At 54.0% G+C, this 13,570-nt stretch overlaps 1 protein-coding gene across 2 annotated transcripts in view; it reads left to right on the forward strand.

Annotated features, from left to right (window-relative positions):
• The first annotated feature begins 2,940 nt into the window (after positions 1-2,940).
• PDGFRA (platelet derived growth factor receptor alpha) overlaps positions 2,941-13,570 on the forward strand; it is a 44,732-nt gene continuing 34,102 nt past the window's right edge. Inside the window, exons 1-2 of one of the 2 annotated variants that reach the window (XM_004419070.3) lie at positions 2,941-3,105; positions 12,543-12,603. In XM_004419070.3, the coding sequence (XP_004419127.1) occupies positions 12,555-12,603 (49 nt within the window). In that variant the 5' untranslated portion in view covers positions 2,941-3,105; positions 12,543-12,554. Of the gene's footprint in view, positions 3,106-5,797; positions 5,947-12,542; positions 12,604-13,570 lie in introns of those variants that run through there. The other variant, XM_014787387.2, reaches the window with a different exon arrangement.

Genomic DNA, 13,570 nt, shown 5'->3' on the forward strand with positions numbered 1-13,570 from the left:
TAGCCCGCGAGACGGCGCGGGGGCAGATTTTGTTTGTTTCAGACCATGTTTATTTGGTTGTAACAAGTTTGCGGGGCCCTCTTTTTGATGGCTGGCTCTACTACATCCCTTTATACCCTTGGACCCAATTTCATGTCGCCTGTGGGCCCAGACAGGAGAGGCCACGCCAGAACCGCCGCTGTCCCCAGACGGCCCGGCCCAGCTCAACTCCGGAGTTGGGCCTCCTTCCCAGGGGGTCGCAGCCGCTCAGACTCCCAGTTTGGGGAGAAAAGCCTCATTCTTAACCCCATGATGATGCCTCAAGGAAAAAACACAAGAGGTTGACAATCAAAATCCGGGTGCGGGCTGGGATTCTCGCACCGCCTCCCAGGCCGGTGAAGGTCACTCCCCGGGGCGCACAGGGCGGCCTGGTCCCCCGCGGTGCCCCGGGCAGAAGCCGAGGAAGAGGGGAAAAGACCAGGCGGCTTGCCTGCTGCGTCTCTGGGACCACCCAGGACCCCGGGTGTCGGGGGAGCAATCTGGCAGGATCTTAGAACAACATGGGGAGAGCGCAGCTCCGCTCGGCCCACCTCCCCCCGACGCCCGGGCTGACCGACGCGCGCAGACCCGACTCCCTGGAAGCCTCGGACCGGCGGCGGAGGGCGGACAGCACGATTCAAACCCGCCTATGAGCAGTGGGAGGTGCGGGTGGGATGGGGCGGCGGGGCTGGACTCGTTTTCAGGAACGAACCGCCTCTTTTCCAGGGCCTCCAGCCCTCGAGGTTGCTCCTGAACACTGGGTTTATTTTGCTTTTGCAGGCGAGGCAGATGTTGACCTCTCTCCATCTCAGATGGAGTCTGAGCCCCCACTGCCCAGACTCGGAGAAATCTTCCCCAACCATTTGCTTCCCTGTGCCACCCCCCACCGGTGCGCTATCCCGGGAGTCAGCTCCCCAGGCCTTTAAACCTTCTGGAATGTCACACATGGAAACCTTTAGCAAATGTTTGTTAATGATCATAACAAAGGCATCATTCAAATTAGGCAGGTAATTACTACCAGAAGGACAACTGGGTGCTCACTTGCTCATCCATTCCCTCTGCTTTAAACTCGCGAGGAGTTACGGCCCGAAGACACCCCCGCCCAGCCCGCTTTTCGGGCCCCTTTAAGCGTCTCTGAAATGGACTGTGAAGGTACCATTTGTGGGCGGGGAGCGCGGGGCCCTGCGTTCGGGAGACCCCGGCGCGACCCGGCTGGCATTTTCCGGCAGCAAAGCAGGCCTTTCCTGGGTAGGCTCCCTGCCTCGCCTCCTACCCTCTTGGGTACTTGGTATAAAAACTTAGATGTCACTTGTCTTTATTAATAGCATGAAAGCTAGCACCCGCTTTTTCCTATTATTCCGCACTGTTTTTTGGGGGGGTCTTTAGTTCGCGTCCATTATCTACAAACATTACGGTATCCTGTTAGCATTCCGAACAAGGGGCTGTTCATATATCTGCCTTCAATGATTTCCTGAAGGAACATGTGGAAGTAATAGTGAGGAGTGCAGTCACCCGAACTGAAGATGCACGAGAGGCGGGCGCGCAGAAGGGCTGGGGGAACGGGGCCCCTGGCCCAGCCGCAGGCGTCTTCCCGAGGCTGACACCCAAGGAGCCCGTCCCAGTTAAGTACAGCATCCCTCGGAGTACTTCTCTGTGACTCTCCCCTGCCGGCCGTCCCGTGTCCACCCTCCCGATGAGGGAGAAGGTGATGGCTGTCCGACGTTCAAGTCTCAACCTGGCCGCCCTGGCCATTCTGAGACTGTGAGGGGTGGGGGTAGGGATAGAGGATGCCTCTCTCCATCCCACGAGAGAATTCAAAATTAGAGAAGGCGGGGAAGGAGAACGCGCTCCCCTCCCCCGCCCTCGCTCAGAAGCCCCACTCCGCCCAGGTCTGGTTCCTGGAGCATCAGCGCCCCCTTTCCTTCGCGGGCAGGATCGTTCTCTCCCGGCACTGTCGAGCGCCTCGCGCCTTGGACATAGGGTTTGGGACTCCGCTCTCAACCCCAGGGCACTGGTAGGGTCTGACCCACGGGGCGGGGAGGGTCGACATGCACCCTCCCCCGAACGCGGAGGTGGCAGCCTTGCTGTAGACGATTCCCCAAACGCTCAAGCCTGAGCCTTTTTGTGTGCGTGATAGAAGCCAGGCAACGTCGCCCAGATAACCCCGAAAACAAAGGCACGACAAGATAAGTGGCTCCAAGGGAGTAAAGGTCGTTATGTCGGAGAATGTTCCAAAGCTACGCAGATCCTCGATTCTTTGTACTCTCTTTCAAATCCCCCTTTTAAAACAAAACAAAACAAAACACCCCATCATCTTCATATTGGACTCAACAGTTTGCCTAATCCCATTAAAGGATTAGCAACTACACGGCACTTTCCCTAAAAGACCTCAGGTTCAAAACGACGCAACCGCTTGGAGACCTCTCCGGAAGGCCCTGTTTCTAGTTAGGCTAGGCATTTCTACAGAAGGGACACTTTTCAATTCCATATTTATATTGTTTCTCTGCATTAACTGCAATTTTATGGGTTCTTTTTCTTCCTTTCAAAGAGAATGCAAAGCAATATAGCAGCGTAGGAAAAGATCCTTCAAATCAGGAGGCAAACTCATTCTGGAAATGATGGGCAGCTTGTATTTTCACGAACCTCTTTCCCGGCAGAGCATCAACACCTCCCCCTTCCACCACCCCCACCCCATCTGGTCTGCTTCTTCCCGCCCCCCAGTTGTTGTCGAAGTCTGGGGGTTGGAGCTGGACCCCCTGATTGCGTAAGAGCAAAAGCGAAGGCGCAATCTGGAGGCTGGGAGATTCAGAGCGCACGGAGTTCGAGGGAAACTTTTATTTTGAAGAGGCCAAGGGAGGGGGGGGCTTCATTTCCTGACAGCTATTTACTTAGAGCAAATGATTAGTTTTAGAAGGATGGACTATAACATTGAATCAATTACAAAAAGCGGTTTTTGAGCCCATTACAGTTGGAGCTAGAGGGAGAGAAACAGAGGAGGGGACGACTACAGGAGAGGACTGGAGGCCGTGGATACACTTTTTACTCCATATGTAGGATTTTCATTGCGAATTGACAGAGGAGGAGAAGGTAAGGGAGGAGAAAAAATGATTTTTGCTTCTAAGAGAAGTCCCCGATCAGGCCCTTTGGGCTGGAAGTGAAGTAACTTCACTCAAACTTTGGGCGATGAGGAAAAAAAAGTGGAGTTGAATTCCAGTAGTGTGTCTAGAGAGTAATTTATTTTGAATAAACTTCACTTGGAGGGAAGATAACCATAGAGTTCGAAAGTCTAGGGATTTAAAAAAACACATTTTCCAGACCTATTTTTAAAAGCAGTGTTTTTCTAACAACTCTACGGCCTCCCCAAGAAATTGTTTAGGCTTACATTTTTGAGGTTTCTTTTAGGGTTGGGGGTGGTATTTGTATACTGGGACGAGGACCAAGAAATGCTGGGAGTGGGGGCAGAGGTGTTTGCCCTCTTCTTGGCAGTGGGTCCTGGAAGGCGACAGGTTTTTAATGAGTATTTTCATTCCTGGCCCGCGGTTTGGTGGGACAGCGCTGCAGCCGGTGGCGTGGAGCGCGGCTGGAGGACCGGGGGAGGTGGGGAGAGAAGAGCGCCGAGTGGGGCGCGGAAAGGGTTGCGGGGAAAGGAGGCGTGAAGGGCTCGGCTGGAGAGGGCTGGACCTTGGTACCCGCCGTGTTCACATGGCGCCGGCCGAGGGCGCGTAATTACTGGACCGCGCTGCGCCGGGTGCGAGCCGGAGCCAGACTCAGCACAACCGTGGCGGCTGCAAGATAAGCCGAGGGGGCGCGGACTTGGGGAGCTCCCCAGTGGTTTGTGGGATCAGTGAAGTGTGAGGGAGAGCGGGCGCCAGACCCGCAGTGCGCTCGGGTTGCGCGTCCTAGCGCGGGGGCGACGGCGGCGCGGGCGGGCGGGCGGGCAGGCAGGCAGGCGGTCTGGAGTAATGACAAACACATTTGGCCCCGAGTAAAGAAGTCATCGTCGCCTCGCATTCCAGCAACTGGGATTTGAGGAATTTCGAACTGCGCTCCAAGGGGCCCTCATTGTGCGCTGTGGTCCCCACCCCCACCCGTCTCTGAGCGCCCCCTTTCTCGGTGGAATCCTTTCTGCAAAATCCGGGGTTCTGCTGCTGCCCAGTGCTGGCCTCAGGGAGTAAGGAAGGAAGGTCGCCAGAAAAGTGCCGAACTTCTTGTGGGGAAGTTAGGGACGACTCGAAACGGAGAAACTTGGTTCCCAGGTAAGACAGAAAGGTGGGAGGCGAACCGCCCACACTACCTCCCTCCGGGCACCGGAGCCCTGGATCCCCCTCGCGTGCCCCTTTCCGCGCGGGGATGCGTGGCCCTCGCCCCCTGCACTCGCCCTGCCTGCTTCATCCTCTCCAGTGCCCCCTCTCTCCATTCCACTCCCTGCGCCGGCCTCCCTGCCCACTTCCGAGTTGTCTCCTCGAGCCCCTCCTTCCTCAGCCGTCTATCCCCATGGAAATCGGCGTTTACACGTGAGATTAACTTCTCCCGGCAGCGCCAGGGGATGGGGCGGTGTCCACTTGGCTCGGAAACTACTGGGATCAGCGGTTCTGTTCGGAAAGGGTCGCGGCCAGCTTAAAGCGAGAGGGAGTGTGGCCCGACACGAGTACCGCTGCCCGAGGGGGCCAGGAGCCCTGGCCGCCTGGCCAGGTGTGCGGGAGCTGCCAGTGGCCTGGCCTCGCGTCTCTGCCGGGAAGGAAGTGCTGGGCTGTCTGTCCGCTGTGGGTCTCTCCCGAAACCAGAGCGCCGGTCCCGCCCTTTGCTCCACCAGCCCTACTAAGACCTCAGGATGTGCAGACAGTGTGCCTGGAAGAACTTGCCACTCATTCCATCTCCGAGGGTGAGAGGCAGACCTGGGCTGGAGAGGTAGCGTGGATGGCCCTTTTCGGATCCGGGCTGCCCCGCGCCGGCCGAGCTGCCTGGAAAAGCCCGGGGCTGGGCGGTGTGGGAAATGGCTTTTTGGCTTCGCAGCCGAATTGCTCAACGTTTTGGACCGACTCGCCTCACTTCGGTCGCTCCGACCAGAACTAGGCAGCCTCTCAGAGCAGAGAGAGCCATCCAGAGCAAACGGGGCACGACGATCAGCCGCACAGGTCACCAGACTAACACCCTAGAGCCCAGCGGGACCCCGGGGAGCTGGAGGGGAGGAACCGGTGCCCCCGGCGTGCGCACCCCATCCGCTGCCGCACTGGCTCTGGTTTTTACGTCCTTCACGCCCCTCCAACGCCCATATGACCCACCTGGACCCTACGGTCCCTTTCCCCTTTTCCTTCACCCTCGGCTTCCTTCTTTCCACGATCCTCACGATACAAGAGGCCCTTCCTCTGTCCCCCGACAGGCGAGGGCCCGACAAGCCTCGCTTTGACGCCCTGGTCAGTCCCTGCTTCGGGGCTCTTGCACAGTCTTGCTTTTGGTTTGACCCAAGTGTGGCTGGGATCCAGGACTGGAGTCCTGAGAGCGAAGGGGGAGGCAGAAAGAGGAGGTGGGGGGAGGCACAGGGAGGGAACCCGTAGCTGCCCCTCGGCCCTTGCACAGCCTTTAGATAGACCACGAGGGACCTGAAGCAGAGCCCCGGCTCCCTGGGGCCACTTTCCTCCCGGGGCGCGGCCTGGGGCGGGGTGGAGGGGGAGGGGCATCGGGCCGGGCTTTCCAGCTGCAAACGCGTCTGGCGCCGAGGCGGGCGGGTTTTGTGCCTCCTGGGGACCGGCCGTGGGCGGCGCGCAGCGCCGAGACGCGTTCTGGGGACGTGGTGGCCAGCGCCTTCCTGCAGATCCCAGCGGGTGGGACTCCCTCTGGCCTCCGGGGAGCTGCGACGGGTTTACATGTTGCTGATGGAAAAGTGGCAATTCTGGGGGAAAAGCTAAAAGCCTGCTCGGTGACCGAAAGGTGCGGCTCTCAGCCTCCCTCGCCTCTGGCCTCGCGAGGTCCGCGCGCAGCATCAGCCGTCGGGGTTCGAGTGGGGGGAGGTCTTGCGGGCTCGCCCCCCGCGTGGGATGCAGGGTCGGGGCAGATTGCTTTTCCACACCGCGCTCTAGTCCGGGCTCTGCCGGTGCTTGTCTTTTGCTGAAGTGGCTCGGCGGCATTTCCTTTTGTTTTAAACTGAACAGTGAGCCAGGGATCGGCTGAGAAAGTAGATTGGAGGGGATGAAGAGGACCTCGGACTTGGGGCGCTTCCTTCCCTGCCTATTGCAGCCTTCCGCATCCCCGTGACAGGGCAGCGAAGGGCGCAGGCGGGCGCGAGTGTGCGCTGATCAGCCGCGGCAGAGGCGACCGTCGGGTGAGCGGGGGGCGCTAGGGGAAGCCGGGTTCTTAAAGCCGAGGGGGCGCAGTCTCGGCTCGCCCTGGCCTTCTCCGCGAGCAGCTGCCCCCGGCCGTGTCGCTTTCGGGCCCATAGGAGGCGCTGGCGCGCGACTGTAACCCTAAACCCCCCGGCCCCTCTCCCTCACCCTGCCCGGCCCCCTCCCTCCACCCCGTCCGGCCCCCTCTCAGGTCTCAGCTGAAAACAATGCAAACGCCGAGCGTCGCGCCTGGGGCGCAGCGGCCGCTGCAGCTCTGAGGCCAGGACCGCGGCGCGCAGGGGCGCGGAACCCGGGAGCGGGCGGTCGTCGCCACCAACCCAGAGGGGACCGAGCCGCCGAGGGCGTGGAGGCGGCCGGACGGGGAGCGGGCCGCGCCGTGTTCGTGGGGGTGTGGCGGGACGGGAGGCCGGACGGTGCCGGCGCGGACCCTCCCCGGCGAAGGTGGGCGAGCAGCGGTCCCGGCTGCGCTGTCGGGGACCCGGAGGCTGAGCGGCGGGCGGGCGAGCCGGCGAGCGAGCGGGGTAAGATTCGCGGGGCTGCCGCGCCCCCTAGCGGGCGCCCGGAGCGCGGCCCCCTCTCCGCCAGCCTCGGGCGGTCGGCGCGGCCAGGAGCGCAGCGCTGAGCCCAGGGGCCCCAGAGCCACTAACCTGGGTCACCTTGCCCGCTTCGGGAGGCCCGGAATAGACGCCTCGCAGACACTGTGTGGGCCCGCGGGGCGCTGGGTGGGCGAGAGGGGGCGGAGGTCCCCGGGTTTGGGATGAGGGAGGGGGCGTCATAACAATTAAATGTGGGAGAAGCGGAGGAAGGCGGCGGTTGGAGGGTCCCGGGCGCTCTCGGAGCAGCCGTGGCCGACTTTTGTTTTCAAGCCCCTCGCACGTTCTCCCGCCGCGCAGACGGCCTCTTGCTGTTTGTTTGTTTACGACTCTGCGTTATTGTGCAACGGGAACAGTCGTTTCCAATCAGCCCGCGGTTCCCGGGCTGCGCAGCCGTCGCGGCCCCCGCCGGGCGGGTTGACGAGGGGTGACAATGGCCTGCGAACAGATTGGGCAGCGCGGCCCGGGCAACGGCGTCGCGGCCCCACCCCGCGCGGCCCAGGTGGTCCCCCTCCCCCGAGTGGGCGGAAGCTCCGAGGTGGGGAGAGCATTGGCTAAACAGAACCCTGAGCCCCGCGACCTCCTCTCGAGTGGCTTTTCCTGCTGAACTTCTGCGGCCTGGGGTGGCAGCGTCGCTTTCCTGGCTCCCGAGGCCCCGCTGCCCGGGCGGACCCGTTCCCAGTGAAAATGGTGATGGTGATGCTGCCTGTCCGTCACCGCATTCTCCTGGGGCCCGGGGACAGAGTTAAGCATTTTCCCTATTCCTGCTTCCATTCTGCGGGCTTTGAACTGAGGTCACCACGAAACCTAAAAGTACAATCCAAGAAAGGAAGAGTTTAGAAGTTAAGATTTGGGACATTTTAGCACAGAGCTTGCTGCGACGTCTGTGTCCCCACAAACCCTGGGACCCGGGTCCTTGGACCAACACTGCCATCTGCTGGTCACACTGGAGAACTGCAACGACCCTCTGCGGGGAATGGGCTTCGCGGAGATTCTAAAAAGTCTGGCTTCCGGAAGATGCATTTGTCGCCGGGTAGGACCAAGTGAAAGAAGATGACTAGTTTTCTTTTCCCACGAAGCTGCAAGCATCGTTGGGCTGACAACATTTATTTTGTGGACCTTTGTGTAGTTTTTCGCCTCAGTTGTTAATCCTTTGCCCTTATGTAATAAGCAGGGCGCTGACATCTGGATATTTCTGAAGGTGCTTGCATTTCCCTTTATGAGTGAAGTCCCAGTGTCGGGGGTTTGGTGATCTCGAACTTGAGTGTACTACAAGCTGCTACACCTAAGGTTGTCCCATTAGGAGTCACACCAGTTTGGTGACAATCAAAAGGAAGTGTCGTTTTAGTCTCCCGTTAAATCTGGTGCAGGGAGAACAGAAAGGTTTATGAGCTCAGATCGTCCCATAAAATGCTCCCGTAAAAATACTCCAGCCCCCACCCATCACTGGAATGTCTAATGGAGCTCAGGGAGATCAAAACAACAAAACAGGCTCTGGTGGGGTGCAGATCCTGGTAAACACAGCCTCTGTGAGGTTGCCACCAGTGTAGACCAGCATTTGGATTGCCTGGGCTGAAGTTACAAGCCTGAGTAGAACATTTGTCACAGGGAAAAAACAGGATATGTAATTTTCACAGTTAGAATTAACTTAGGAGAGCTGAAATTAACTGAACCTCGGAAATCTGAATCTTGAAGTCGGCAGTGGCTTTGGGAGGGTGAGAGAGTCTCCTGTGGCCTTTAATCAGGCCAGGGTGGGGTGAAATTCAATCTCCAGTGGCTGTGCATCAGGCTGCATTGTGCAGCTGGTGATCCGGACGCTAGCTCTCTGGCTCGATGAGAAGCATGTCGTGCTCTTATGTCTGGAAATTGCTCTGGCATTGCTGGCTCTCTGGTGACTCTCCGGTTTAGCACGTTGTCATTGGTTATAGAGTCTTGCTTAATGGCTCTTCACTTGTTTGCAAGAACAGAGATGGCAACCTGTTAGTGGCTGCAAACAGATTTGTTTCTCTGTTGATGTGACTGTATCTATTGGTTCAACTTAAAATAGTCTTGATAGCTACACCAGGCCGTCACTGGATCTGAGCTCATATCTGCTTCCGTATCACACAGGTGACGCAGGGCAAGTCGAACGGCCTCTGGGGCCTGACTTTCTCAGCAGGTAGAAGTTGAAGTAGCCACTCTGAGGTCCCTCTCATCTAAAACATCTGAGGAGTCTGCAGAAAAAGAGTCAGTATGAAAACCAGTAGCTGCAGTTTCTGAAGCACTTTCAGTTAAGCTCTGTAATTTAGTTTTTACAATATTGCAGTGAGGCGGGCCATGAAGTCAGGTATTACTAGTCCCGGTTTACAGACGAAGAGACTGAGGTTCAGAGCGATGAACTTGTCAGATATGGGATCAGAGCCTAATCCGTTGTGATTTCCATCATATCTTTTGAAAGAAGGAATGAGAAGGACAAGAGAATGGTGGGACAGAACCACAAGTCATTTGCCTGAGAATGGACGTGGCAGAGGTCTCTTCCCCGTCTGTTTCTCTCACTTGTGGCAATGCTTTTTGAGTTGTGATTATAGGGTATTGAGACTGAAGTCCAACGTATAGTTGGCATGAGAAAAATGATGACGGTTTTTTAAAAAAAGCTTTGGATGAAGTCCATTGTTCCCCTTTGCAAAGTGGTTTGTTCTTGTTGACTCATGACATGCCATGTTTCTCTGAATTTGTAACCTCGATTACTTATATTTGCGCATCTGACTTTTGGATAAGCTCCAGGATTTGGGTGACTGATTAAGGATGAGCGTTTACTCCCAGAGTAGAAAAGAGTGGGCAATAGCAAGATGGACTGCTAAGAGGCTCACTACAGGGCCAGGAGGCAGAGAAGCCCCCATGCTCTCCCGTTGTTTTCCATCACGTCTCTGTAGGACAAACGCTGCGATTATTCAAGAGTAAATTGTCTGAGTTACAGATGAGTAATGACATGAAACTTCACAAATGCGCCTGGATTTCCAGCCAGGGAACCACTCTTATCAGAGAAGGGAGTTTGAAATCTTAAGCAAACACATGTTGATACTCAGGGTTCGCATCATTATCGCTCGCTCTGAGGCCCTGTTTTCATTGCCCACTTTGAATGTCAGTAAATAATCCTCCCTGGCAGCGGGTCCACCCTATCTGGATGCACAGAAGGAAATCTGGTGGGGCCTGGCCAGAGCAGAACGCTCCTCAGAGCCTGCCCTCGAAGAGCAGCGAACCCCTCTCTCAAGCTTGAGAACGCTTTAAAGATGCATCGTTGGCAAGCCCTGCTGGAGAAATAAGGGATATAAATGTGATAAAACCCAAGACATCAAGCTGGCTCTGGAGGGCTCCTTTGAAGTTTGCTAAGTGGATTATCGGTGGGAGGCTGATATTTATATGTACAAACACACAGGCTGTTACCGCTAATTGTGGTAAATCAGCCTGGCCAGCCTGGCTCTGGGGCCCGCTGTGCCCGTCACCGCAGCAGTGGGGAAACCTTGCATCCCGGGCACATGCCAGGACCCGCAGACCCTGTCAGCCAGCCCTCATTGTGCAAATTGCATTTGTGTTCACAGCACTGCAATTGTGCTTCTCACTATGGTGAGCAGAGAAGGAAGGCAGGGCCCCAATTTGCATTAGGAAATAGTTCTGGGTGGGGGAGAGGGGGACACACACACAAGGCTGAAACACCGACCTTCCCTTGAGAGAGACCATATGGTGGATTGGAGAGAGCCTGGCTTTTGCATCACACAGGCTTCGTGTTAGAATCCTGTCTTAACCACCAGCTGTGTGACTTCGGATTGTTTGCTAAACCTTTCTGAGCCTCAACCGGCATGTCTTAAAATCAAATATGTCACAGGTTTATCATGAACAAACACAGCATACCCATGAAAACTTTGGCTTAGTAAATATTGCTTTCTCATTCCTGCCTTGGAGAAAACAAAATTCTCCTTTTGTCCTGTCCAACCCACCCCGCTCCCTGTTACCAGCACTCCCGTCTTTCACTCCGCCTTTCTTCCTCCTCCATTTCCTGGTAGAATTCAATGAAGCAGAAATCTGATTTCCACAAGTAAGCCACCTTGCTGCCTTAAAGCAAAATTACATGATTAGGCTCCACCAAAACTAGGAGGCTACTATCTACTGGATCTTCTCCAACCAAAAAAAAAAAAAAGGGAAAAAAACGAGGGTTAAACGCAGGCATACATTGAATTTCTCCTTTTTTGTTTTGTTTTTTAGACAGTTTACTCAAGAGTCATGTACACACATCTTAGTTTCCAAAGTCAGAGGTGGAACAAATTAAGACTCATTAGCTCACTCCGTTGCATGAGTTGGGCTTTTGAGCAATGCAGTTCATCTAGGCTGACGCCTAGGTGACTTTTTATGGGTTGTCTTAAAAGCTTGCGTCCCTGCCAGGCCCCTCAGTGGGGCCTCTTCTATTGAAACTTAGCGCTCAGTGGCCCCAACACCCGCATTTACAGTTCCTTTTCATTGACTTCAGTGAGATGACTTTATCAGTGACCTCATGTGAGCCTGTCGAGGGTTGACCAGAATGGACTCTTCAGTGGTTTTTCTGCAGGGCAAGATGGGCCCCTCTTTAGTTTTTCCCTCCTTTAATTTTCCTTATCCTCCCTTCCCTTCTTCTTCCCCTCTGTGTTCCCTGTTTGTGTCTTATAGACATTCATTTTCAATCTCTCTCTCTACTTCTCTTCCATTCCTCAGATTTTGTTGCAGGAAATCAGATCGAGCACGTGGTTTCTGCAGTACCGTTAACCTTAACGTGAAAACGAGTCGTCAGTCTCCATCACGTTGTATCCTGTGGTCTACTGTGTCCCTTGAGACACAGGAATGTAGCCACACTTTCCTCTCCCATTTCGCCTCCCTTCACTTTCTCTGCTGCCCCTCCTTCCAGGCCTGTGCCCTGGGCTTTCCAGCTTCCTTTAGCGTGACTGTGAGTGTAGCAGGTCCTAGGAGAACATGGGCTGGGAGCCCAGGCCTGAGACTGAGACGGGCCTGTGTATCACGGAGTGACATCCTTTAAGTGACATTTGTCAGTGGGACTTTCACAAACTCCAGATTAAAATGACTCTTAAATATTAAGATATTTGTTGGAGCCAAGTATCTTTTCCAAAGGTTGTAGAAGATGTGACCTTCATGTACTTTCTGTAGTGAAACACGAAGCAAATGACAACCCATTTTGAGCAAAAACAGCTCAAAGTTTGAAAGTTGAGTGAATACGTATGTTTATTTGTTTTTCACATTCTTAATTTAAATGGTTTAAAAGGAACAGTCCTTCTGTACTCTTGGACACATTCCAAGACAGTAAAGTGAGACTTTTTGGAATTTGAAAGCTGCATGCAATCAAAAAGGGTTTCAGCTTCAGATGGCTCCTGTCATGATCTTGGGGTCCATCCAGGCCATCTGATTCTTTCTTCTTAGGCATCTTACTGTTTTAACCATGAATCTTAAACTGGATGTTTTTGACTACAGTGATGCTATTAACATTTCCATAGCGCAAGCACACAGAGAACTAGGCTCATGGTTGTTTTACTGGCTAACACTATTTCTGTTTGACTTTTTACTTTTCCAGTTTTCCAGAACTATGGGGACTTCCCATTGGGCCCTCCTGGTCTTAGGCTGTCTCCTCACAGGTATGGATCCCAGTTCTCTCTGAGTTCATTGTCCTGGGGGAAGCCTGGTTTTCTAAGTTCTGTGTTCTGGGGGTGTATTTCCTGTACTCTGCACACACCTTCCAAAAGAGTGAAAAGAAGTAGAAAATTATAGGATGTTATCCAGTGGGACCACAAACCTTCAGTTCCCTTTGCACTAATTCCATTTCAAAAAGAATGCTCTCCAGTGGCAATGTTGGCATGTATATAATCCTGACATTAGAATGTTGTTAGGAATAATAGTCTAAATTCGCCCTCTACCCTCTTCTACTTCCAGGAATATAGATTTTCAGTAGAGGTGGATCAGAGAAATTCAAGAATGTCCAAAGGAAATAAATAATGGAAAATTCTTTTCTTGGAAATCATACCTGTCTTAAGTCATACCTGTCTTAAGTGGAAGATGCTTAAATTGCTGGAAAATCTTAGAGCCACCTTTTCCCTTGGAATCTGATTGATAGAATATTTGACTCTTGAAGAATCTTACTCTCTTCCACCAGGAGGATGCTGCTGGGGCCATTTGTGGAAATATTCATTGGACTGGCTTAGTTTTCCTCTAGATATTTATGCATTGCAGATGTTCACCATGAAACCAATGTTTTTTTAGTCTGAGGAGTTAACTTAAACCTATTAGTGACTTTAGTCTTATCTCCATGGATATGGTAGAATTGAGCAAGGTCAATGATTTATTAGTTTTAAACCCCTCTAAATATACCCCATCTACAGTATGATAGTGGTGCAGATACATTCGAAGCTTCTCTCTTAACAAACTGCAGGAAGCGTAGCAAGCACATATTGGAGTTGGGTGGGATTCCCAAATCGGGCTCCGGGGGAGATAAGAGACCATGAATTAATAATTAACTAAGTTCTAATATCTGTTCTATCAGTTTTATAGACAGGGGAAGCTAGACTGAAATTTTAGGTTCTAAGATGAAGTTAGAGTTTTCACTCT

Source organism: Ceratotherium simum, chromosome 8 (assembly GCF_057802395.1).
Source record: "Ceratotherium simum simum isolate JZ-2026a chromosome 8, ASM5780239v1, whole genome shotgun sequence".
Taxonomy (NCBI): domain Eukaryota; kingdom Metazoa; phylum Chordata; class Mammalia; order Perissodactyla; family Rhinocerotidae; genus Ceratotherium; species Ceratotherium simum.